The sequence below is a fragment of the Mesoplodon densirostris genome, chromosome 16 (assembly GCF_025265405.1).
Source record: "Mesoplodon densirostris isolate mMesDen1 chromosome 16, mMesDen1 primary haplotype, whole genome shotgun sequence".
NCBI classification, from domain to species: domain Eukaryota; kingdom Metazoa; phylum Chordata; class Mammalia; order Artiodactyla; family Ziphiidae; genus Mesoplodon; species Mesoplodon densirostris.
In genome coordinates this window covers 35,661,543-35,687,035 of record NC_082676.1, presented here as the reverse complement: position 1 = coordinate 35,687,035, position 25,493 = coordinate 35,661,543, and the positions used below count along the sequence as shown (strand labels likewise).

Sequence of the window (25,493 nt, the reverse complement as noted above, 5' to 3'; positions counted from 1 at the left end):
GCTGTGTGAGGTTTGCACGCCATCCCTTTTGGACAGAGCCTGTGCTCCACCAGAATCTCCCGGGGGGATGGGGATGGGCATCAGTTAGGAGAGACAAGAACAGTATCTCCTCTCCTTTGACATAGCCTATCAAAATTTGCAAGTTCCTTTGGAAGAAGGTTCTGGAATGCCTCATTCTGCCCTGAAAATGCCTGAACTCACTCAGTGTCCAGGGCTCTCTGTATACTCAGGGACCCCTGACTTTCCTCAGGATGGAGATAAGGGCCCTGCACCACCTGGCTGGTCTATGGTCAAATGCATCATGGCTGCCAGTGCAGGATGGAGAAATACAGAAATATCAAAGCTGCCAGGAGCACCGAGGACAGGGCCACGGGCTGACAGGATCTTCCACACAGCCTAGTGTCAGGCTGGGCCAAAGCAGGTGCTTAACAAGTATTTATTGTGTGAACAGAGCCGAGGGACTTCCCTGGTGGCCCAGTGGTCAAGACTCTTGCACTTCCACTGCAAGGGGCACAGGTTCAATCCCTGGTCAGGGAACTAAGATCCCACATGCCGTGTGGCGTGGCCAAGAAAAAAATTAATAAAATTAAGGCAAAAAAACCACACACTGAATGAATGACTCCACCACCGTGTCACAGCTGCCGGAGAGCTGACCCCTTGGGAATGTCCCATGGATCCAAATTCATGTCACCTGGGGAGCAGGTGGCGCTGGACCCCAGGTGTTCAGCTCGCAGTCTCCCTCAGAGGATCTGGGCATCCTGGGGTCTCACCTTATAGTAATTGTCATTGTAGAAGCAATTGCAGGAAGAGGCATTGATGCAGCAGGAGTCGCTGAACAGAAAGCCAGGATCGCAGACACAGCCGGGCTTGCAAAGGAGCCCACAGTTGGGCGTGGGGCTCTGGCAGGATGCTGGGCAGGCGCAGCGCTCGTAGTGGGCGCTCGGCGGGCAGCTCACTGAGGGGAAAACAGCCTCTGTCAAGCCCCCGGCTTTCCTCCTGTCTCCCCTCTACCCCCCACTCCCATTCTTCTTGAAGAAGGAGGCCCATGTTATTCAGCCATTCAAAGGAAGGAAGTCCTGACACAAACTACAATCTGGATGAACCTTGACAACAACATATGCCGAGAAAAAAGAAGCCAGTCACAAGCGACCACCGATTATATGGCTCCACGGTATGAAATGTACTGAACAGACAGAAAGCAGATTCATGGTTGCCAGGGGCTGGGGGGTGGGGGGAATGGGAGTGATCGCTAACGGGTACAGGCTTTCTTTATGGGGTGATGCAAATGTCTTGAAATGGGGCTTCCCTGGTGGCGCAGTGGTTGAGAGTCCACCTGCTGATGCGGGGGACACGGGTTTGTGCCCCGGTCCAGGAGGATCCCACAGGCCGCGGAGCGGCTGGGCCCATGAGCCATGGCTGCTGAGCCTGCGCGTCCAGAGCCTGTGCTCCACAACGGGAGAGGCCACAGCAGTGAGATGCCTGCGTACCGCAAAAAAAAAAAAAAAAAAAAAAAAAAAATCCTGAAATGGAAAAGTGAGGATGGCTGCACAGTCTTGTGAATATGTTAAAACCACCAAATTGTACGCTTTGAAAGGATGAATTTTTACGGCAGTGAATTATATCTCAATAAAAAAAAAGCAATAGTAAGTCTAGCGCTTGGTTCCCAACAACTCCCATTCCCTCATGCACCCCCCCCCCCCGGCCCTCTCACTCAGGGTCACTCTCATCATTCTTTCTAAAGTCATCGTGTCTGGTTCCTCTCTCCTCTGAGACTGCAGTTTCCTACTGGAAGCATCCGTTTCCCCAGCCCTCTCTCCTCATCACTGTCTCTGACTTTCAGCTCTTTGTCCGATGCTCCACCACAAACCTGGAGTAGGTCTCGGGGTTGCAGTGGTGGCCGGGGTCACAGTGGTCATGGAGGTACTTGGCATCATGAAAGCTGTTGGCCAGGTGCGTACAAGAGTTTGGCTGGGCTGGGGTGTCATGGGAACTGTGGGCCTTTCAGTGGGGACCGTGGGTTTTTCCGTGGGGATGGTGGTCCTTTCCGTGGGGATGGTGGTCCTTTTAGTGGGGACCATGGGTTTTTCTGTGGGGACCGTGGATATTTCACTAGGGACAGTCGGTTTTTCTGTGGGGGCCACAGGTTTCTCTGTGGGGATGGTGGATATTTCAGTGGGGACGGTGGGTGTTTCCTCAGGGGCCACAGATTTCTCTGTGCAGACAGGGGTTTCAGGAGGTCCAGTGCAGGTAATGGGAGGTTTGGAAGGAGGCGCTACTGATGCAGGTCCTGCAAAGAAAATAAATCTCTGGAGTTTAGTCAGAATCGTACCACCACCCCCTTGACTCACATCTAATTGGAATGGGTGCGCTCAAAGCAGTAACTCATTCACACCTCTCCTTCTCCTCCCTGCCCCAGCCTCCACTCAGGTAACACTGACAAACACCGTTCCTAACATATGTCTGATCTTGCGCCGGGTACAGGAAACAAATAACAAATAGGATATCGGCCTTCCCTTCAGGATCACCATTCACTAGGTAAGGGGTCTGACCACAGAAATCCACGGCATCAAAGTCACATTCACTCAAGCAAGCATTCTGATGGGGCTGGGAAGGTACAGGTGGGCAGAATATAGAAGACAAAGCTGCGTGAGGACTTGAGCACAAAAGAGGACTTGCATTTTAAGCAGCTCACGCAGAGAAGCCCGAGAGATGGTCATCCTGGAGCACGGCCCCCTTTCCGGGACCTGGGGTTTTGTCTTACCTTGACAGGTCCCGTGACTGATCAAGATGAAACCCAGAGCAACAATGAAGGCGGTGCTGGTGCCCCTCTCGGCCTCAAACATCAGCTGAAGGTACGAGGGAGAAAGGAGCAAGAGAGAAATGAAAGTGAATCACCGTCAACTCAGTGACTCTCCAGGCAGAGGGTCTGTCCTCTGCTAAGATGTCGCCTTGTTCTGGCCTCAACAGTGCAAAGGGGGCCCGGACCCCTTCCAGGAGCCAGAGAGCCTCACAGGGAACACAGAGTGCCCTCCGCTCTGCTGTTTTTCCAGTGTCCCATCCTCTCAGCCCTGGTTGTGCTCCCTGATCCCAGGTGTTATGTCCCCCTCACCTGGCCTCACAGTGACACTTAAAGAGCAACTCTCTCTGTCTCTCACCTGCATGGGCTGCTGATGTCCCGAAGGGATGGTGATGGAGTCGTTCAGCCAGTCAGCGCTTTGAGACCCAACTCGTTCCCAGAGAGAAGTTGGGGAACTGTCCGCAGGGCTCCCCAGCAGAAGCCTGAGCTTCGTGCCGTTTCCGAGGCCATACATGTGGTAGGTAAACTCCACACAGATCGCACCCGGGGCACAGAAGGTCCGGCTCACCGGTCTGAAAGACTGGCCTGCCTGGGAGAACTTGTCAGCCTCAAGGTAGACAAAGTGACCCTCTGGGCAAAAGAAGGGAACAGGCAAGGTGAGAAACCTCCAGAGGACAAGTCTGGTGCTTTCTTGAGCGACATCTTGCTTTCCAAATGGGGATTTGATGCAAACACCCCAACTCCCCACATTGCAGTGGGTTTTTTGTTTGTTTGTTTTGTTTTTTTCTCTGCTCATTTTAGACTTCTAACTGAAGAAGGCAGGATCAGAAAGAAAGGGAAAACCAAGCCAGCAACCCAGATTCCTTTGTTGGCTGCACCAGTAAATGTCTTGACTGAAAATGACCCAGTGGATTTTGAGGCCTTGGGCTCAATGAAGCACTATACCTGGATCTTCTGGGGGTTTCAAGTGACCTCAGAACCACGAGAATCCTCAACTCACTCTACCTCTGTCGCCTCCACAGCTCTGGCCCCATGACGACTTCCCAGTAAACACCCGCTGGCTGATCCTCACCACCTACATCTTGCGTCAATCACACCAGTCCACCCCCTAGCTCGGAGCAGATTCAGTAGCTCGTTGGCTTGAGGGGTCCTCCATCTCCTCACCTCCATTAAGGGAGGCTCCCAAAGGGCCTGTACCCTGGATGAGCGTGTTTTCACTTCCCTGGGTCCAGTGTCCACCATCCTGTAATGCCTGGACCCAGTCACAGAAGGGATGGGCCTCATCTTCAAAGTCACACTGAGGAAAGCTCTCTGGGGGATCAAAATGGGAGATGTGAGAAATCTGGGCCATGCTCTCTATTCCTCCCCCATCCCCAACCCCCATTCTCAGAGCTGCTCTCACCCCCGCAGGGAGCAATGCTGATTGCATCCACCGCCACCACTGGCTCTGGGATCTTTCCAAACACACCCACCACGGTGAACTGAAGAGAGAGGGAGAAGGGGCCGGGTGTGAGGAAACAGCCCAAATGTTCAGCCCCCTCCGTTTGATTTTACTCTCTTCAGGGACCCAGGCACCTGGCTTCCAGGGCCCAGAACTTCAATCCTTGTCAATAACAGGTGCGCCTCCCAGGTCCAAGGAGACCTGACCTCTTGCTCCTCTGTACCTGAATCTGTCCCTGGCCTGTGTAATTGACAGAAACAGGCTGCCAGTTGGGTCCGGGTTGTCCTGAAAAGAGTGTGTGTTTCCGGATGCTGCCTACAATGGAAGGAACCCAAGAGAGCGGTGAGATGACGGGGGCTGGAAAATGACTTCAAACTTATACTCAGAAGGATGAGTAGCAGGGGGACCACTTGGAGTGGATTCCCTCCCCCACGTGCAAGCACGTCCTTCTCGCTCTCACTCTCCTGGCGTTTTTATCTATTTTTCCAGAACCCTGTGCCTTCCGCTCCCAAATTCCACTCCGTAGAATCATCTTGCAAGTATCCCAGATTTCCCTAGACCCCGAGAGATGCCCCCACGTTTCCTCGTCAACCCAACCCTGGGAGAAGAGCCTCAGGACAGTGTAAATGCCATGACGTTGTCACTCTCACTCAAGACAGAAGCATAGACCATGAGGGCTGCACCAGGAGACTGGCCATGTAGGGTGTAGTGAAACGACAGGCTCAGGCAGCCGAAGGACTGGATCAGAGGGCTCAGGAGGGCAGATCTCTGCCTTGGTTTTGCATTCTTGGGGTCCAGGAGCATGTAGAAGCCACCTGGGAAAGAAAAGGCCAGTAAAGTGGGGGGTGGCACAGGGATAGGGGCTGCGAGGGCAGGGAGCCTGGCCCTGGGGAGCCCTAACAGTTGCCTAGGATCAGCCAGCGCTGAGATGGGCCTAAACCCATCACACGACTGGCTGAGGCCTTGGTTCCTTCCAGAAGTGCTTGGCAGGTCTGGGTGAGGACGCGGTCGCCGCCCAGGAAACGCGGCATCCTCTCAGAAGCAGCCAGAATCCTGTCCTTTGGATTCAGACTTTTGAGGTCCCCTCACAGTCACATCCTCTTCCTTTTCTTAACCCACTGGACACAGCTGATTCACGCAAAGTAGTGACAGTCCCGATCTGATGCTGACCCGCAGGGATCTCCTGCCCCCTGCCGCCAGCTCACGCAGCCAATCAGCCTGGACCTCGCTCCGTGACGCAACTGATAGCCGTGGGAAGGAGGGGGGAATTAAAGAGGCCTCCGACCGCGCGCACGCACGTGCCGGACGCCCCACGGGGTTCTGCCTGGAGAGTGAAGCCCGGAAAGGTGGGCTTCCGAAGGGAGAGAAGACGGCTGAAGAGGAGGGAGTGGGCAGAACTGCTAGAGAAAAGAAAGGACCCAACAGAGAAGGAGGGAAAGAGTAAAATGGTGAAAGAACGCAACAAGTGTCGATACTGGGACGTCTGAGAAATGGAAAAGGAGATGCGGGAGAAAAAGAGGAAAGATGGAAAAACGTAAGGAAGGGAGCAAGGTGGAAAAAGGAAGAGAGAGAAAATGGAAAAAACAAACAAACCCAGCAACATTTACTGAAACTGCTGGGCACGGGATTTGGTGCTAAATAGTAAGGGGGATGCAGAGATGGGCTGGCCCTGCCCTGCTCTCCAGGGGCTTAGAATGAACGTGGGGTGGGGTTTTCACCAGGTCTTTCTAGAAAGCAAACCTCAGGCAGCAGGAAAGATCAGAGGAAGGAGAGCAAGGATTTGGGGGGAGGGAAGGATGGAGAAGAATGGCCTCTGTCCTTGCCCCGTCCCTTCAGTGGATTCTCGTACAAAAATACCCAGGTGATCCTTTTTTTTTTTTTTTTTTTTTTTTTTTTTTGCGGTACGCGGGCCTCTCACTGTTGTGGCCTCTCCCATTGCGGAGCACAGGCTCCGGATGCGCAGGCTCCGGGGCCATGGCTCACGGGCCCAGCCACTCTGCGGCATGTGGGATCTTCCCGGACCGGAGCACGAACCCGTGTCCCCTGCATCGGCAGGTGGACTCTCAACCACTGCGCCACCAGGGAAGCCCCAGGTGATCCTTTTAAACGTTAAGTCAGATAAGGTCACTCCTCTGCTCCAAGTCCTGCAAAGGCTCCCCATCCACATAGAATATAAGCCACAATCAGTCCTGACAATGGTCTGCCCCTCCTAGGATCCTTCTGAGCTCATTCTCTCCATCCCAGCCACGTGGCTCCTTGCTGCACTTCAACACCCACCCCCCAACCCACTGCTACCTCAGGGTCTTTGCATGGCTGGCCCCTCTGTTTAGAATGTTCTTCCCCTCGATGATAATTTCACGCCTCACTCCCTCACCTCCTAAAAGTTTGTGCTCAAATGTGACCTGTCTGAGATCTACTCTGACCACCCTATTTAAAACTTACAACCCACCCTACCCCTGCTCTCCCGATCCCCTTACTTTGTTCAACTTTTTTTTTTTTCCTGATAGCACTGGTCATCTGAAAGCTTATATAATTTACTTCTTTATCGTTTCAGGAACTGTCTCCTCCTTGTCCCCCACCGTCCTCTGTCTGTTTTGTAAGCTGATGCATCTCAAGGGGCTGGGACTTGGCATACTGTAGGTGCTCAATAAATATTTGTTGGATGAATGAAGAAGGAAGGGTGCCAGGGAAAAGAGGTGAGGAGTTGGCTGTGTTGGGTCTACTGGGTATAGGGCTTTTGGGGTGGCAGTGGGGGAAGCTGGCTGGGTGCTTAGAATCTGTTTTCTGTCCTGTAACTTAAGCTGATGGAGGTCTGAGGTTGCTGACGTTCGCCCCAGGCCATCCCAAGAGAGTTATTGTAGGGTGGTCAGGCAAACATCGTAAACTCACGCAAAGTTCACTAGAAGCTCAGAAAGTCAAAGGACGGAAGAAGCATGGCCATTACTCACTACCAGGGCTAGAGAAGTCATCCTCAGGCCCCACGTTCAGCACCCCTGTTGACCCCTTCTTCTGGACCCACTTGGCCCCAGAGGCCGTCGGGATCCAGCTCCAGCCACAGAGATCATTTGGAGTGTCAAAACTGCACGTTTGCATCATGCAGACTGAGGGAAAAGAAAAGAGGAAGGATTTAGCTTTTTCTAAGGGGAGGCAGCTCAGAAAAGTATGCCTCAAACACAACATTATTAATCAACTATACTCCAATATAAGATAAAAATTTTAAAAAAGAAAAGTATGCCTCAGTCTGGAGTCAGAACTCTTGAGTCCTAATGTGAGCCATGGCTGGCTTGCAAGGCAGATATGGTCCTGCTCCCCAGCGGCTGTGTTCCTGGCACGGATTACTTAGGCTGCCCAAACCTCAGTTTCCCCATCGATAAACTGGGAACCACACCACTTGCCTGTTGTAAGTTGCACCACGCGTGAGAGCATCTAGCCCAGTTCCTGTGCTCAGTACGTGTTGGCTCCTTACATGCAGCTTCTGGAATGTTCCTTCCCTTGAATTCGTTCCCCTCAAATCTCTAACATCAGCCTAGAGTGCTAATTCTGGATGGATCTGGGGTAACAGCCAGGTTGACCAAATGTCCAAGTCTGCCAAAGACTGAGGGGTTTCCTGCGATGCAGCACTTTCGTGCTAAAAGAGGGACCGCCCAGGGCAAATCAGAATGGCTGGTCACTCTAGGACAGGTGTCAGCACAATTCTGTGTTCCAGGAGAACCTCTCTTTAGATGTGGTTGCTTCAGGGGTCAAAGGTGTGGGGTGTGGAAGTAAAGGGAAGCAAGTCACCCCAACTCTGGAAGAAACCAGGGTCATGGTCCCTGAGTTACTCCTGCCACCTGGGCAGATGTACAGGCGTGGGGAGAAAGAAGAGGAGGGGCGGGGGCTCACCCCGATTGCAGGAGCCCCAACGTATAGAGATGGCATCCAGAGCGATGTCCAGATAAGCCGTGCTGCCCCTGATTCCTTCAAATGTCAGCTGCGGGAGGGAGGAGGGATAACCCACGCTGTGAGCCCCATTTGCCTCAGGCTCCCACTTTCCCGCCTGAATTCAGGTGGCCCAGCCCCCATGCCCCCTCCTTGTCCCAGCCCAGCCCCTCCTGGACTCCCCACAGCCAGATTCCCACTGGGACCCCAGGCTGTGCCTTCGGCCTCACCTGACTGGGCAGGATGCGCCCGATGAGCACCGTGATGGCGGTGGGTATCCAGGAGGGGCTCTGGGTGCTCCTGTGTTTCCAGAGCACGTTGGGGCCCTTGCCCTTGGGGCCCGTGGTCGACAGCAGCTTGAGCTGGGCGCCCCACAACAGCCCGAATATGTAGTAGGCGAAGCGCACGCAGAGGGGGCCTTGCTCCCATATGGGGGTGCTGCGCAGGCGGGCCACCCCGCCCGGGGGGAAGGTGTTGGAGTCCATGTGCAGGTAGTAGCCCTCTGGGGGAGGCAGAGCCAGGGGTGGTGAGGCCCTGCCCCCCACCTTCCCAGAGCCCAGGTATCACTTCCGGCCGCCTACCTGCGCCCAGATCCGCCAGCGTCCACCTCCCAGGTGCCTCCCTAAACCTTTGGCTTCCTCACCTCCATTGGGATACCCGCCCGGGGGCGCGGTGCTGCTGGTGGGGGAGGGCTCACTGGCCCGAGTCCAGGCCCCATCATCTTTGGACACTTGGCTCCAATCACAGAGGGGTCTGGAGTCATCCTCAAAATCACACTGGGTGAGAACGGCTGGGAAGAAAGGGCCACTGTGAGGCCAGGAGAGGGCAGAGGGGAGGGGGTCGGCTGCAGAGCCAATGGGGCTGGGGGGGTAGGAGGTGGGGGGAGGGAAGCAGAGCCGGGTTGCAAGGTGGCCACTAAGATTTAGGGCCCAGAGCAGAGACTTGGGAAAGAGAAGCTGAGAAATAAGTCTTCTCTTAGGAGAAATTCAGGGCTGGGGTCGGCGAGGGGCAGAATGACTAGGTCAGGGGTTGCGAACGGAGGTCCCAGGCAGGCAGGCTTGTCTGGGCAACATCCATTCCGTTGTTGTTCATTTGAACGTGGATCTTTCAGGAGGGACTCGTACTGTACTCCTCCCCGGCTCCCTCCACCCTCCATCCTCTGAGGGCCGCCCTTCACACATTTCTTACATATTTATGTCATCACCCTGCCTGAGGGCACCTGGGGTGGCCACCCCTGGGAGGGACTGAGCAGCCCTGGGTTCCAACTCACAGTTTTCCCTCGAGCTGCGAGAGACGGGCTTCCAATCCAGAGGCTTCTCTTTCCTTGGCATTGATTTGGAGACAAAGAGAAAAAAAAAAATGTGATCCTTGTCATTACCAAGAACTGTTAAGCCTCCAGGATTGTGAGCTTTCTGGAGGACTGTTCCTTTCTTTTTATCCATATTGTATCATTCAGCGTGTATGCAGTGACATATATTTACTTGAAGGTTTTCAAAAAGGTCACTCACAGCCTTCTCACCTTAAGTTGTCATCTGTCTCCTAGAAAGCATCTCCCCTCCAAGCTCCCCACATCCCCACTGGTCCCTCCACCCCTCTATGCCCTGGATGTCACACGGGGTTCTCTTGCATGCGAAAGAACCAGTTTCTTTGTACCAGTTTCTTTGTCTAGGAATTCTCACGCAGCGCCTAAGCATTGGAACCTGAGCAATCTCCTTCCTTCACGTCGAGGTCTTCCTGTGCTATAGCCCAAGTCTTCCCCACAGAGTAGGGACTGTATGGGCCCCATGTTGCCAGGTAGGTGTCAGGGATGGTATTGCCCCAACTGAACACACAATGAGCAACACCTTACAAATTCCACAGAGAAGCCAGCTGCCCTTTTCCAGGTGGTGTGGGCCACATAGAACAGCCCCTTGTTTTAGTAGTTCAAGTCCTGCTCGTTCAAATCCCCTCAAACAAGCTCCAGGACACCAAGCCACCCATCATTTCTTGCTGCTTCCTACTTGCTGTCTCTCTGTCCGCTGGGTCTGCTCTGGGTTTTGTCCATTTTCTGAGGGCCCTACCTCTCTCTCCTCCCCTGCCATCCTCAGACCTGTCTCCCCAGCTCTGCACCTCCTTCCTCTGTCCTCGCACTTCAGCTCTGTCCTGCTCCCACTGAGCTGCTCACACATCTCAGGTCCAGGCTTGTGGGCTGCGGGGCTCCACCCACTCCTGTTCAACATCCTTCTCACACCCATCAGGCTCCCGCCTTCCTTCCCAGGGCTGTGCCCTTCATCGCTAGCCCGCTTGCCCCTTCCAGCTTTGCCCCTCGCTCTTCCTCAGAGCCACCCCCAGCTGCCCCCTGAGCCCAGCTTACCGGGCAGGGGCAGGCACGTGGCCCTGGCCCCAGGCAGCCCCCAGCAGCAGCAGCAGAGTCCAGACTGGAGGAGCCATGCAGGACCTCAGAGGCAGCTCTCAGGGGAGAGGAGGAAGGCAGAGTGAGGGGCCCAGGCCACCTTATACCCCTGCCCCTCCTCGCTTGGCATCCTCCTGAGGATGCCATGAAAACTGGACAGAGAACACAAGAAAGCTCTGGGAAATGAAAACTATGAGGGCTGAAATTTAAAAGCCAGTAGAAGAGTTATACATTGAAATCAAGAGAAATAAAAATGAGAGCAAGAGAGAAGGAAAGAAAGAAAGAAGAGAGAGACTTGGAGGGTTGGTCCAGGAAGCCTAACATTCAACCAGAAGAGTTCAAAAAAGAAAGAACAAAGGAAAAGAAGTTACTTAAGAAAAACCACAGAAGATTTCCCAGAACAGATGTATGAGTCTCTTGATTAAAAGGGGTCTGGTACGATGAAGGCAAAGAGACCAATGGAAGGCATGTCATGAAATTTCAGAACATCAGGGCTGAAGAGAAGATCCTAAACACTTTCAGACAGAAGAAAGCAGGTCACATACTAAGGATCAGGAATCAGCGTGACATGGGACTTCTCAATAGCAACCATGGATTCTATGAGGCAGTGGAACATTGTCTGCAGAATTCCAACAGAAAACCATTTCAAACCTAAAGTTCTATAGCTAGCAACAGTGTCGAAGGCGATGGAAAGATGGAGTAAAGTGAGGACTGAAAATGCTTCTTGGCAAAGAATTGAAAAAGACAAGTCACAGAGGAAGGCCTACAAGCAGCCAGTAAACGTTGGAAAAGATGTTGTGCTTCTGGGACTTCCCTGGTGGTGCAGTGGTTAAGACCCCACCCTCCCAATGTAGGGGGCCCAGGTTTGATCCCTGGTCAGGGAACTAGATCCCACATGCATGCCACAACTAAGAGTTTGCATGCCACAACTAAGGAGCAGGTGAACCACAATTAAGGAGCCCACATGCGGCAACTAAAGAGCCAGCAAGCCACAAGTAAGACCTGACACAACGAAATAAAAATAAATAAATAAATATTAAATAAAAAATTTTAAAATGTTCTGCTTCTGTTATAAGAAGGGAAATGCTAATCAAAACTACAACTTTCATGTTGACAACAATTTAAAAGATTGAAGCATTGAGTGTTGGCCAGGATGCAGGTGGACACACTCAAATACATTGATGCTAAGACTACAAGTTGGTGAAAACGTCTTAGAAGATAATTTGACAATGACCATTTAACTTTCAAATGTGCTTATCTTTGACCCAGCATTACCTTTGTAGGAGTCTTCCCACAGAAATACGTGCGTATTTTCACAAAGATGTACATACCTTAAAGATGTTAATTGCAGCATCGTTTACAATAGGAAAAGAAATCGAGGTTACCTAAATGTTTGCCAGGAGATGTGTGTTTGGATCGTATTCAAGGAATATTATTTATATGAAGGAATATTATACAGGTATTAAAAAGAATGGCACTCCTCAAAAAATTGACAGTAGAATGACCATATTGCCCAGCAATTCCACTTCTGGGTATATGCCCAAAAGGATTGAAAGCAGGGATTTGAACAGATACTTGTACACCCATGTTTATGGCGGCATTATCAAAATAGCCAAAAGGTGACAGCAACCCAAGGGCCCATAGACAGATGAGTGGATAAACAAAATGTGGTCTATACATACGATGGAATATTAGCCTTGAAAAGGAAGGAAATACCTGATACAACCTGGATGCACCTTGAGGACATTATGCTAATGAAATAAGCCAGTCACAGAAGGACAAATACTGCATGATTCTATTTATATGAGGTATCTAAGGTAGTCAAACTCATAGAGACAGAAGGTAGAATGGTGGGTGCCCCGGAGAAAGGGGAATGGGGAGTTAGTGTTTCATGGGGACAGAGTTTCAGTTTGGGAAGATGAACAAGTTCTGGAGATGGACACTGGTAGTGGTTGCACAATATGAATGTACTTAATGCTGCAGAACCGTACTCTTTTTTTTTTTTTTTTTTTTTGCGATACGCGGGCCTCTCACTATTGTGGCCCCTCCCGTTGCAGAGCACAGGCTCCGGACGCGCAGGCTCAGCGGCCATGGCTCACGGGCCCAGCCACTCCGCGGCATGTGGGATCCTCCCGGACCGGGGCACGAACCCGTGTCCCCTGCATCGGCAGGCGGACTCTCAACCACTGCGCCACCAGGGAAGCCCAGAACCGTACTCTTAAAAGCAGTTAAGAAAATAAATTTCATGTTCTGTATATTTTACCACAATTTAAAAAATAACATAAAAATATTAATATTATGATACTGTTTATTAAAGTTCATTCCTGACTAAAGGAAAAAAGGAATCATGGTAGATCATATATTCTGATAGTGGAAAGAGCATCTGGATGTATTATTAAGTGAAAGAGGTGAGTCACAGGAAAAAAAATTATAGTATGATTCCATTAATGTAAACTCCCCAAACAAAGGTATATGTTTATGTATGTGTTGTTTTTTTTTTACTGAGATATAGTTGATTTACAATGTTGTGTTGATTTCATATGCACATGTTTTGAGTAGAGGTGTAGAGATGGAACTAGGACACACAGACAGCTGTTCATGATGGTTCCCTCCGGGAGGAGGTGGATGGGCTCTCCATGCATTCTGCATACTTATGCACACGACAAGGATGTTTCCAGGCCTTCCTGTGTAACAGATGTGGTTCATTATAGGGACCTTAGTGAAAGCCATTTGAGGGGCCTGGTTGGGAGGAAATCAGACTGGAGGGTTCAAGGAGGGACCGGAAGTTGAAGAAGGAATCCCACCAGGAGGGGACAGCGTTTTGGGGCTGTTTGGCCACCTAGAGGAGACTCGGAGGGCAGGTGCTGAAGTTAGGACGAGGTAAGTTCTTTTCAAAATAAGGGAAGTTTGAGCCTGTGTAAATACTCATGGGAAGGTGGGTGGGAAGAGTCCAGAAGGAAAACAGCAGGAGGGGCAAGCCAGCTCTGTGATGGGGGCTGGTGGAGGGATGCACCAGGCCGATGCACATTTAGCAGCTTCTGTTTTATCTGTGAAGTAGGAGGTGAATGGAGAAGGTTCTGGTGGCAAGAAGGTCACAGGAGTGCCCCTCCCAGGCGAGCTCCCTGCTGGTACTGCCCACAGCCAGCAAGTCCCTACCTCCCAGCCCTGCCAACGCTAGCCCTCTCTCCGCCCCCACCCCTTCCCACCTTCTGCCAGGCTTGACAGTTGTATCAATGTGCGTTCCTGGGGCTGGGCAGATAAGTGCTTTGCTACGGAGTGGAGCGTGGAAAAGGAATCCGTGACTCAGGTCACTGATGACAGGAAGGGAAGGGAGCTGGTTAGGGAAGGCTTTTGGCAAGAGGTGACACCTGAGGGGCTTTCTGAAGTATCAAGAGGGACTTCCCTGGCGGTCCAGCAGTTAAGACGCTGAGCTTCCGCTGCAGGGGGCGCAGATTCGATCCCTCGTCGGGGAACTAAGATCCCCCATGCCACGCGGTGTGGCCAAAAAAAAAATACCAAGAGATGGTAACTAGACAAAGAAGTTGGGAAGGCACATTCCAGGAAGAGGGAATGTTCAAGCTTAGAGGGAGCATGACACTTGGAAGATAGCTGAGCATGTGTTTGTGTGTGTGTAGGCAGGGGCCCTGTCTTGGAGAACCTTGAATGCCATAGCTTTGTGGAGCCACCAAAAGTTTTGAAGCAGTGAGGGTGACTTGATTCCACTTGCATTTTCAAAAGGCTACTCCAGCATCCCCAGGTGGATATGGATCAAGGAGGGGCTGGGAAGAGCTAGGGAGATGGGAGAGGAGGTTGTGGAAGGTGAGAGATGGGAGGGGCCGATGGACGCTGATGTCAAGGTAGCGGGAGTGGGGATGCAAGTGGATCGAGAGCTTTCCAGGAGTCGGAATCAGCAGTTCTTGCTGGCTCACCTAACTGAATCTCATGTTCTCCCTCTTTTTAAAAAAAATGTATTTTATTGAAGTATAGTTGATTTACAATGTGTTAATTTCTGCTGTACAGCAAAGTGATTCAGCTGTACATATATATATCCTTTTTCATATTCTTTTCCATTATGGTTTTTCACAGGCTATTGAATATAGTTCCCTGTGCTGTAGGGTAGGACCTTGTTGTTTATCCATCCTATATATAATAGTTTGCATCTGCTACTTCCAAACTCCCACTCCATTCCTCCCCCAGCCCCCTCCCCCTTGGAAACCACAAGTCTGTTCTCTATATCTGTGAGTCTGTTTCATTCGTTTTTGTTTCATAGATAAGTTCATTTGTGTCAAATTTTAGATTCTACTTATAAATGATATCACATGGTATTTGTCTTTCTTTCTTTTTAAAAAATATTTATTTATTTAGCTGTGCCAGGTCTTTAGTTGCGGCATGCGGGATCTTTTAGTTGCGGCATGCGGGATCTTTTATTTGCAGCATGCAGGATCTAGTTCCCTGACCAGAGATTGAACCCAGTCCCCCTGCCTTGGAGTCTTAACCACTGGACCACCAGGGAGGTCCCTGTCTTTCTCTTTCTGACTTACTTCACTTGGCATGATAATCTCTAGGTCCATCCATGTTGCTGCAAGTGGCATTATTTCATTCTTTTTTATGGTTGAGTAGTATTCCATTGTGTATATGTACCACATCTTCTTTATTCATTCATCAGTCAGTGGACATTTAAGTGCTTTCCATGTCTTGGCTATTGTGAATAATGCTGCTGCGAACATAGGAGTGCATGTATCTTTTTGAATTATAGTTTTGTCCAGATATATGCCCAGGAGTGGGATTGCTAGATCATACAGCAATTCTATTTTTAGTTTTTTGAGGAACCTCCATACTGTTTTCCATAGTGGCTGCACCAGTTTGCATTCCCACCAACAGTGTTCCCCCATCCTCTCCAGCATTTGCTATTTGTAGATTTTTTTGATGATGGCCATTCTGACCAGTGTGAGGTGATACCTCATTGTAATTTTGATGTGCATTTCTCTAATAGTTAGCTATGTTGAGCATATTTTCATGTGCCTGTTTCATGTGCCAATCGCATGTTCTCTTCATCACAAAATTCTTGTCCTCATTTTCCGCATGTGGAAACTGAGCTCTAGAGAATTGATGTCAATTGCCCAGCAGAAGGGCATGGTCCCTACGTGGTGTCCTGCCAAGTCCCATGGTTCCCTGAAGTGCATCCAAATGGGGGCGGGGTCCCATCCCAGCCAGAGCAGATCTGCCTTTATCAGTTTCATCAATAGCAAGTCTACATGAGAATGCAGCTAAGAGGGTGGTTTTGCCGCTTTTTAAAAACAGCATTGACGCTTGCTCATGGCTGTATCTTGGCTGGTGGGCTGGCCTGGCAGCAAGCTGAACTATCGTGAATCCAGAGTTCCTGTATCCCACGCCCAGGTGTTCCTAGAAATCTTCAGTTTCATTCCCTTTACTTTGGCAGCCCCCGTCCCTACTATCAAATCTGTGCCCAGTGTGCCTGGCCTTGGCCCCTGACATGTGACAGGGTTGCCTGGGCCACAGCCATTCTCATGAGCTGTCAGGGAGGGGCCGGTGCTGTCATGCCCCAGGTGTTGGAGCAGGAAGTCCCAGCCCCCTTCGGAGTCCTGGGGACTCCTTCTGCCCAAGTGAGTGACCACAGAGCCCACGCAGGGGTCAATCCCGAAAAAGAGAGACCCTCTGCCCCTTTATATCAAAGCTGGGGGTGTAAAGGATGCCCAGCCCAAACCCCAATCTCCCCTTCCTCCAGAGCAGGTTAAGAGAGCATTCAACAGAGAGACAAAGCCAGGAAAGGGTTAACCCAGGGAAGAGCAGCAGAAGCCAATTGATCCCCAGCCCCCCAGGTTAGGCAATAAGTCCTCTGAGGGCTGCTCTTGCTGACCTCCCTCTGGCGCCGCAGAGCTGGACGGTCACAGCTTCCAGCCTGTCTGGGGTGGGGGGTTGGTGCTCAGGCAGGACAGGAAGGAATGTGGTGTGGGAGGGAACCACGGGCTCTGCCTTTTGGGGAGTCCTGAACGGGCAAGACCCCAGAGGCTTTGTCACCTGACAAGACTGGCAGGAATAGGTGTGAGGGACCCTGGGATGTGGAAGAACCTGGGAATCACTCCAGGAAACTGCAGCCAGTCCTGGCTTCCCTGTGTGTCCTTGGACACTTTGCTCATCTCCTCTGGGCTTCAGTTTCCTCATCTGTAAGATGGAGAGACCAGCACAGCTAAGGTTTTTTAAAAACCAGAAATTGTGTGTGGGTGGTATAATTTTTTTAATAACTCATTTTTTAGAATCGAGGAGGGATATAGACATTTGGGCACGACTCACATAGGCTGGGAAACCATCCTGCTATCTGTTTTTCTGTTGCCAATAATCTTTTATAATGTCACAGTTTTATGATGGAATTTTAAGAGGAATGAGCCTTGACTAGCTGGAAATAATGTAGTTAACATTCAGCCTAGATTCCAGTGTCTGAGAGGCCTCATTTAGCTAACTCAGCTCTAACAACAATCACCTACTGTGGGAGACCAGTAGACTGAGTAGTTCCAGGAGAATCCCAGGTGGCCTGGAGGCTGGGGTCAGGCGGATGCATTGGTCAGCCTGACACTCAGGCCCAGGAAGAGCGTTCAGGCCAGTGGTACCCAAAGCCAAGAGGCTTCAGTCAAGGTGGGAGCTGGCGCTGCAGGAGGCAGATGAGGTGGGCCCCAGTGCTGGGAGGTTTGGTGGTGGGGAGGGTGACAGGCACTTTCTGCCTTTCCAGGGAGGAAGTGGGCACCAGGGGCAGGGGGTGGAGCGGGAAAGAGTTGGTAGCAAGAAATGGATGGATCTCATGCCTCTCTGACTGAAGCTGTTTCCTCCCATCTGTCCACTCCCTCTGCTTTCTCTTCTCGCCATGATCCTTGCTTCTAGTAGAAGAGGGACCCAGAGTCCGAGAGCCTGGCTCCTGGTCCTGACGCTTCCTCTCAGTGTCTTACGACCTGGGCCAGACCCATTCATCATCTCTCCGGATCTCGGTTTCCTCCTCTGCAAAATGGGGATCCTCTCCTGTCTCTGCCTTCCTCATGGGGTTAGGAGAACAAATGTGAGACTGCCCGGGAAAGCACCTTGGAAATCAGCAAAGCACTCTACAAACAGAATGCATCTCCATGAAACAGTTATGTAACCCGCTGACTCAGAACCGGGCTGAGCTGGCTCCTGTCCCACCCGGAAGTCAGAAGAGCTGGCTTGGTCACTTACCTGGAGGAACTTAGTTTTAGTTTCCCAGTCTGACAAAAGAGGATGATGCCTACTATCCTCCTTTTTTCATGGAGTGATGGTGAGAATCAGAGCAGATCGTGTAAGTACCAGAGATTAATAGGTTCTTAACCATCGTGACAGTAGTGCAGAAGAAACTTTACACCCCTGGCCCGCACTTGAAGAACCTGGGAAATCTGGCAACGCCCTCCTTGCATATCTGTGTCTCTTCGCAGGGACTGTGGGTGTCACCAGGTTCTTCCCATCCAGGCCTCTCGGCCCCCCACCTCTCAGGACTCAGTCACATGCCAAGCTGGCTATGTCTATGCCTACATTCATGAGCACCCGTCTTTTTGCCACCAGGGGACTGCCCGCTCTAGGAGGACAGTGGGCTGTGAGTGGCACAGACCGTCTTTCCAAGTTTCCTAGCATTTAGTGCAAAGGCTGGAACACAGTAGGCACTCCATAAATGTGGAATAGAGTATGTTTCTTTTGGTTTTTTAAAAATATTTCTTTTATTTACTAAATCAGAGTTTCTAAAACTGTTCCATCTGTCCTGCAAGATGTTCCACGAAAAAGAAAAGGACTCCTGTCTAAAAGTTCATGAAATAGGAAACCCTATTCCTTCCTTAGAGATTTATCAAGCACGCTAGCACACTAAAGTCTGTGAGAAGTCCTATAGTCGAAAAAGTGATTTAATTTTTTTGTTTAACATCTTTATTGAATTATAATTGCTTTACTAAAGTATGTTTTAAAATTATGTTCTTAACTTACTCGCCCATCACACCTGACCCAGGTCATATACTTAGGTTCTGTTAACTCTTTTTTTTTTTTCTTTAATTGAAAGCAGTAAGAAGTCTGAAACAAAGTCGAGGAATAAGGTCAGGAGGAAAAAAGATCCAGGGGATGTTTAGGCAGCACATCAGGCTGAAAGGTGGACAGGACTTTGGGGTTATGAGTCCTAAATCTCAAGTTTAGGTCCCAGCTGTAACTTACTAGCTGGATTCCCTGGGCTTCAGGACAACTCTCTTAGCTTCAGTTTTGCCAGAGAGAAAGAGAGGTTCCTTCTTTCCTGATTCACAGCGGTGGAGCAAGAACCGGATGGCATGTGTGGAAATCATAACACGAATTTTTATCGAAATGCCCAAGGTCAGAGTCCTCAGGGTTCTATAGCTTGTAGATTACTCTAGCATTTCCCAAGAAGGCCTGAAGAGGGCACTGTAGCCCAGAAGCAGTGTTGGCCAGAGTGAAAATTCTCCTTGGGTCCTGCCCTTGGCTGACTCCTCCCACCACAAGTTCACCCCTACCCTCTCACACACATATACTTGGCAAATACCCTGCAACCCCGCAACCTGCCCATATTCTTCCTGCCGTAGATTGCACAACATTCCCTGCCTTGTGCATATTTGCCGGGGTGCAGGCTGACTTCTCCGTTTTGTGATATAAGTGAAAGACCGATCCCCCCACCATGTACGATAATGGCCAGGATCGGGGGTTCCCGCACAGTTCTGTGACAGCTTTTGCTGTCTGCACAGGTCTCTCTTGGGCGTTACTTTGCAGTTGAAACATTATTTCTGGGAAGGAATTTGAAATTGATTGTCAGGGGAAAGGGTAAAAATAGAAGTAGGAATTCCCTGGCGGTCCAGTGGTTAAGACTCTGTGCTTCCACTGCAGGGGACACGGGTTAGATCCCCAGTTGGGGGACTAAGGTCCCGCATGCGGTGTGGCCAAAAAAAAAAAAAGAAAGAAAGAAAGAAGCAAGTAGGGATCAAGTGTGGAGTTTGAGTTTGTCCCGTGTCCCCCATGCCAGGGGAGCTGGGAGGGCTTATGTGGCAGAAATAAGCACAAGAGGGAAGGGGGTGAGTGCTGGGAGGATGGGGGATTCCTGTCATCTTGGCCTTGGGCAAGGTATTTTACTTCTTCATCAGTACCATGGGAATGACTGCAGTGACATTCTCCCAGGGCTGTGTGAGGAATAAAATGAGGTCATATAAGTGAACTACCTGCAGTAGCTCTGGGCAGAGTGATTGGTCAACAAGATGGCCGTCTGGGAAGTTGGTCCCCACTGTACCCCAATCTACTACTGCCCCTTTGGCAAGTTTCAGGGTAGAGCATTCATGGTAACCATCCCCAGGCAAGGAAAGTTCCACTGGATTTAGAAGGGGCTTGTGTGCTGAGATGGCAAAGGCTGATGCTGGGGTTGTGGCATTAGAAGAAGAGGCCACAGAGAAGAGGCAGAAAATAATACGGGGCCAGCAGGCAGCATTGGCAGCTGCCATCAGCCCCCAAAGGGGCCCCTCCTCCGGGCTCCTGTGTCCTTGCCAGCAGCCGAGGCTCACTAAAGACATCATCCTGGGGACTTCCCTGGCGGTCCAGTGGTTAGGACTCTGTGCTCTCACTGCCGGGGCCCAGGTTCCATCCCTGGTTGGGGAACTAAGATCCCACAAGCCGTGCGATTCAGCCAAAAAAAAAAAAAAAGACATCCTGGGCCAGATGGCAGCTGCCTACTGAGGACTAGCCTTGAATGGAGCCACCTTATTGACCAGTGTGGGCAGAGCTTGTGGCCTCAGGCCCAGTGGGGTCAAGAGGTCAGACAGGCCATGAGAGGCAGCACGTAGGGCCCGGCCCCCTCCACCTCTGGTTTCCCGGACCTGCTGCCTGCTGCCAGGATGGGGGCAGAGCCAGGGAAGTAGGGGAAAACAGAAAAGCCAAGAGCCAGGTTGCGGTTTCAGTTCTTGCCAGTGAGATTGAAAAATACACAAAACTTGGACCCAGTGAGAGCCAGGAGCCAGCCCCCATCCCATCTTCACGGCTCCCACCACCCTCCTTATCCAGCGGGCTCTGCTGTCACGGAGTCCCCATGAGACCCGGAGAATTCATGGCTTGCCCCCTAAATTCTCCAGTCCATCCTGTTCCTGCTTGCTAGGTGCAAAAGGAATTATTTGCCCTCCAGCTTGTCCCAGCATCACGCAGCATCACGGTTCTGCAAGGCACTGAGATGAGTATCAGTGTCTCCCCAGCATGGCGCTGTCCCCAAGTTTAAGTTGAACTCTCTGAATTCCTCCTGCTTTGGAGACTCAGGCTGGCCCTGTGACATCCTTAGATCTGAGTTGAGCTCTGAACAGTTCCTCTAGCCCCTGAGATATCACTGCTGGCCCTGGAGTGTCCGTGGGACAGTCTGGCGCTGAGCTGATGGCCCATCGACAGGGGTTGGGAGTGGAGGTGCAGAAGGCATGGCACAGGCAGTGGTGGTGAGCGAGGTGGTGGACGTGCCCGGGGTGGGAGCACCGGGTCACCTGTCCCCTCTCCTGCAGGCCTCCCCTGTGTACAGCGTCAGCTTTCCCCGCAGGAAATTGGAGTAGATTCGGAAAAGTTTGCACAAAGTATCAACAGTGAATGTTCGGAGGGGGGCTGCAGAAGAGGCTGCGTCTGGAAGGGGGACGGCTCCCTTCTGCCAAGGAGAGAACAGAAGGTTACCGGTGGGGACCCCGGCAGGAGACGGAATTTGGGACAGAATTGCAGCAGGGATTCCTTGGCAGGGCCCTTCTCCCATTTTACAGAAAGGGCAAACACAAGTGCGAGGGAGGGGCCTACACGTACCTGGGCTCCCAGCGCCCGAAGCAGGGAGGTGAGGCTTCGCAGGCCGCTGACAGCTTTGTCCACGTGCAGCTGCAGGGCCTCGGATGGCTGGGACGAGTTGGCCAACAGGGCCTGGCCCTGCAGGATGGCTTCTGAGAGCAGGGCCAGGCCCTGCCAGACTTCAACAGCCTGCTGCTGGACCTAAAGGGAGCAGAGACTTGGGGTGAGCTGGCCCAAGCCAGTCCCGCCCTCCTCCCTCTCAGCAGCCCCAAGCAAACAGAAGTTTTGTTGAATGAATGAATGAATGAACAAATGAATAAATGAATGAACATATTCCATTCAGCCCTCATCTTTGCTGCTCTGTTTCTTCTCTCTCTCTATCATTCTCCTTCCTGCCCTAGGAGTTCCCAAAATGAGACTCCCCAAGAGGAAGGAAAAAATGAACTCACCTCCATCCTCTTCCAGGCATAGAAGTTAACCTTGGTGTCTGGGACAGTGATGTTCTCACTGAAGCTGCAGCCTTCAGCACAGCCCATCTGAAATGCACCACAAGCCTGGAGTCAGGGGCCCCAGGGGGTCCTGCTGGCTTTGCCCCTTACCTAGCTTCCAGGTGTGCACTGGGGACTACCACTCATTACTTTTACTGGGGGCTCTGGCTCCCCGCTTCCACCCCTGAACCAAGTGCCAGGGTGGAGTCCAGGTTCCTGGATCTTGGGGGAGACCCTGGACCCCTGAGGGTGAGTTCTGTGGAAGGTCCTGGGGTGGGGGCCTCACCGTGGCATTTTCGGCCTCCCTGGCCTCCAGGATGTACCTCTCCAGGACTCGGCTGTCACAGATGAGGCGTGGGGGGGCGCCCAGGGCTGGGAGGCCCAGAGGAAGCAGCAGCAAGGACAGCAGAAGAAGCAGGGCAGGACATTCTAGGAGAGAGAGCCGGGCTGAGTGTGAGGCTGGGACTTGCGGGAGAAGGGGTGGTCTGGACGTGCACTTCACCCATCCCGCTGCTCTGCCCCCGCGAGCCTCCCGACCCGAACCTTGCGAGCGCTCAGGCTCTGCCTCCTTTGCCTTCATTCAATCCCGTGGCCGCGTGCACACCCCACCCCCCAGCTACCGGCATCCACTTCTCCCGGCCAAACTTCAATCCCGGTGTGACAGAGGCTTCCCCTCTCGCAGATCCGAGTTGTTGCTCCCAGACCCAGGTATCAGCTTCCTCGTCACCCACATAGCTGCCCCTCTTCTCCCTGGACCCCCAATCCTCCACCGCGTCTCCAGCTCAGATTCCGACTTTCCCGGGGACTCTCCCAGCCCGGCCGGCAGGTGAAGGCTGCCCCACCCCCCTTGCCCTTCCGGGGTCCTTGGCAAGTCGCAGGTCCTTGAACCCGGCCACCCTGGGGCCAACAGCCCCAGCGGTAAATTCCTCCTCAAACAGGGGCCGGGCGGGCGGGCGCTCCCGCGGGCGGGAGTACTCACCGCGCACCCCCATCTCCGCGCCTCGCCCAGCCCCTCAGCGACCTGCGGCTCGGCGGGTGCCCGCGCCGGGGGCCCGCATCCCGGGAAGCTCGGCGGGGCAGAGCCACCCCGCCGCCCGAAGGAGGGGGCCGCCGTCCGGGGCGCCGAGCCGGGGTCGGGGCAGAGCGCGCAGGGCCCGGGGCCAGGGTCCGGAGGACGGCGCGGCGAGGCGGCCGGCCGGGGTTGGCCCGGGGACTGTTGGCCCGGGGAACTGCGGCGGCGGCCGGGGGTCGGGGCTGTTATCAGCTGTGTGCGTGCGTGTGGGGGGTTGGGGGGGGAGGCTGTGTGCGTGAGGGGTCGCGGGAGGGGGGCCCGGAGGGGTCAGAGCCGGGGGCAGGACGCCTGGGTCGGGGGCTCGCCGGGGCGGGAGCCGAGCTGCCGCAGGGGCGGGTGCGGGGCGCGGGGCTGCCAGTCGTCGGACCCCAGGGTCCCGGGAGGGGCGGCTGGGTGCGCGCAGCGGGACGGGCAGAAGGCTGCGCTGCGAGAGCAGTGCCATTCTGGGAAAGGCTGGGGACCCCCACGTCCCCCCAGGGAAGGGGGCGTCCCAGTCTTGGGCGGGGACTCAAAGCTGGGACTGTCTGTGTTCTTGTGAGGCAGCTGGGGCTGGAAGCCCGGAAGGTGCTGGCGGGGCAAATCAGTGGTCTCCTTCTTACGATCCTAGTTCTTGTTCTAGAAACCAGTGTTCTTGTTGAGAAATTTAATGGGGGTGCACAAAGCAAGAAATCTGAGGGGGTCTTCACCCACACTCCTCACTTTTGAGGACCCTGAAAACCCAGAAATTGAACTTTTAGGTTAGTCTGCATGGTAAAATTCTTAAGAACTCTGAAATAGAGTGACCCCCCAGAGTGATGGCACTTGGGATTTGCAGCTAAGCCTTTGTGGCTTCTAGGAAGCCTTGAGGCGGGGGATGGGGGGGTGGGGGGGGAAGATCCCGGGAGCAGGAGTCCAAGGCTAGCTGGCCTATCAAACCTTGGAAAGTGGCCTGAGTCCCTGAGCCTCAGTGCTCTCACCTGTCAAATGGGCCTCATGAAAGCACCAGTCCCAGCTCATGCAGCTTTCATAAAAGACAGGGAAGTCCTACAAATACCGGCGGTTATTTATACATTCATTCACTCCCTCCCCAGTCCCATGATATTAGAGATACTTTATTCATGCGTTCAGTGCCTTCTTTGTGCAAGACAATTGACTAAGAACTTTTCAGGACAAAAAGATGTCTTGAGCCCTAAGTCCTGCCTCCTGGAGTTTGTAGTTTACAATAGAGATAAGGTGGGGACACGGAACTGTGCATGAGGACTGGAGTGAGCAGATCCGAGCTGTGAGAGTTTGGAAGAGGGGGAGCTCACCTCTAGCTGGGAAATCAAGGAAGATTTGATGCAGGAGGTGACAACAAGCTCAGCCTTGAAGGGTGGGTAAGATTTCAATGGGAAAAGATGTGAGGTGGGTGCAGAGGCCGGTCCAGCCAAGTGCTTGGTGGGTCAGGTGTGTTGGGGTGAAGTGGGGGGAGAGGTGGAGATCAGACTAGGGTGCCCGTTAGGGAGAGGTCAGGTTGTGAAGGGCCTTGAATGCCCCTCTGAAGAATTTGGATTTTGTTTGGAAAAAGTGGGAAGTATTCATTCATTCATTCATTCATTCATTCAAGAAATATACATATAAGAGTACCTACTCTTGGCCAGGGACCTGGGGATAGAGCAGTGAATGAAACAGACAAGAATGCCTGCCCTGGTGGAGCTGACATTCTAGTGGAGGGATGGATGATAAACACAGAAAATCAATAAAAGATAGAGGCGCTCCAATGGCTAAAAGAACTAAAAAGGCCCAGGAGTGTTGGAGGAGGTGGCAATTTTCTTTTTTTCTTTTTTTTTTTTTTTGCAGTACGTGGGCGTCTCACTGTTGTGGCCTCTCCCGTTGCGGAGCACAGGCTCCGGACGCGCAGGCTCAGTGGCCATGGCTCACGAGCCCAGCCACTCCACGGCATGTGGGATCTTCCCGGACCAGGGCACGAACCTGTGTCCCCTGCATCGGCAGGCGGACTCTCAACCGCTGCGCCACCAGGGAAGCCCTGGCGATTTTTGATGAAGCAGGCAGGGATGCCTGCTGAGAAGGTGACAGAGGTGAGGGAAGGAGATAAGGGGTCGGGGGAAGAGCCTGATCAAAGAGGGGTTCAGGGGGCCTCCCTGGTGGCGCAAGTGGTTGAGAGTCCGCCTGCCGATGCAGGGGATACGGGTTCGTGCCCCGGTCTGGGAGGATCCCATATGCCGCGGAGCGGCTGGGCCCGTGAGCCATGGCCGCTGAGCCTGCGCGTCCGGAGCCTGCGCGTCCGGAGCCTGTGCTCCGCAACGGGGGAGGCCACAACAGTGAGAGGCCCGCATACCGCAAAAAAAAAAAAAAAAAAAAAAAAAAAAAAAGAGGGGTTCAGGGCTTCCCTGGTGGCGCAGTGGTGGAGAGTCCGCCTGCCGATGCAGGGGACACGGGTTCGTGCCCTGGTCCAGGAAGATCCTACATGCCGTGGAGCGGCTGGGCCTGTGAGCCATGGCCGCTGAGCCTGCGCGTCCGGAGCCTGTGCTCCGCAACAGGAGAGGCCACAACAGTGAGAGGCCCACGTACCTCAAAAAAAAAAAAAAAAAGAGGGGTTCAGAAAGATG

General features: G+C 52.6%; 2 protein-coding genes across 2 annotated transcripts in view; both read right to left on the bottom strand.

The window, feature by feature from the left end:
• Nucleotides 1–9,598, bottom strand: part of ZAN (zonadhesin) — a 30,956-nt gene extending 21,358 nt beyond the window's left edge. Inside the window, 13 exon segments of the mRNA XM_060079196.1 lie at nucleotides 771–955; nucleotides 1,868–2,287; nucleotides 2,762–2,846; nucleotides 3,156–3,427; nucleotides 3,962–4,108; nucleotides 4,200–4,278; nucleotides 4,462–4,553; nucleotides 4,889–5,053; nucleotides 7,187–7,339; nucleotides 8,121–8,208; nucleotides 8,387–8,658; nucleotides 8,800–8,946; nucleotides 9,427–9,598. Of these exon segments, the coding sequence (XP_059935179.1) occupies nucleotides 771–955; nucleotides 1,868–2,287; nucleotides 2,762–2,846; nucleotides 3,156–3,427; nucleotides 3,962–4,108; nucleotides 4,200–4,278; nucleotides 4,462–4,553; nucleotides 4,889–5,053; nucleotides 7,187–7,339; nucleotides 8,121–8,208; nucleotides 8,387–8,658; nucleotides 8,800–8,946; nucleotides 9,427–9,598 (2,277 nt within the window).
• Nucleotides 9,599–21,058: 11,460 nt separating this feature from the next.
• On the bottom strand, nucleotides 21,059–22,825 carry EPO (erythropoietin). The gene is made up of 5 exons (XM_060078652.1): nucleotides 22,813–22,825; nucleotides 22,120–22,262; nucleotides 21,795–21,881; nucleotides 21,367–21,546; nucleotides 21,059–21,217 (listed from the first exon to the last, which is right to left on the bottom strand). The coding sequence occupies exons 1-5, from the start codon at nucleotides 22,823–22,825 to the stop codon at nucleotides 21,059–21,061; spliced, it is 582 nt and encodes a 193-aa protein (XP_059934635.1).
• Between the last annotated feature and the right edge of the window lie 2,668 nt (nucleotides 22,826–25,493).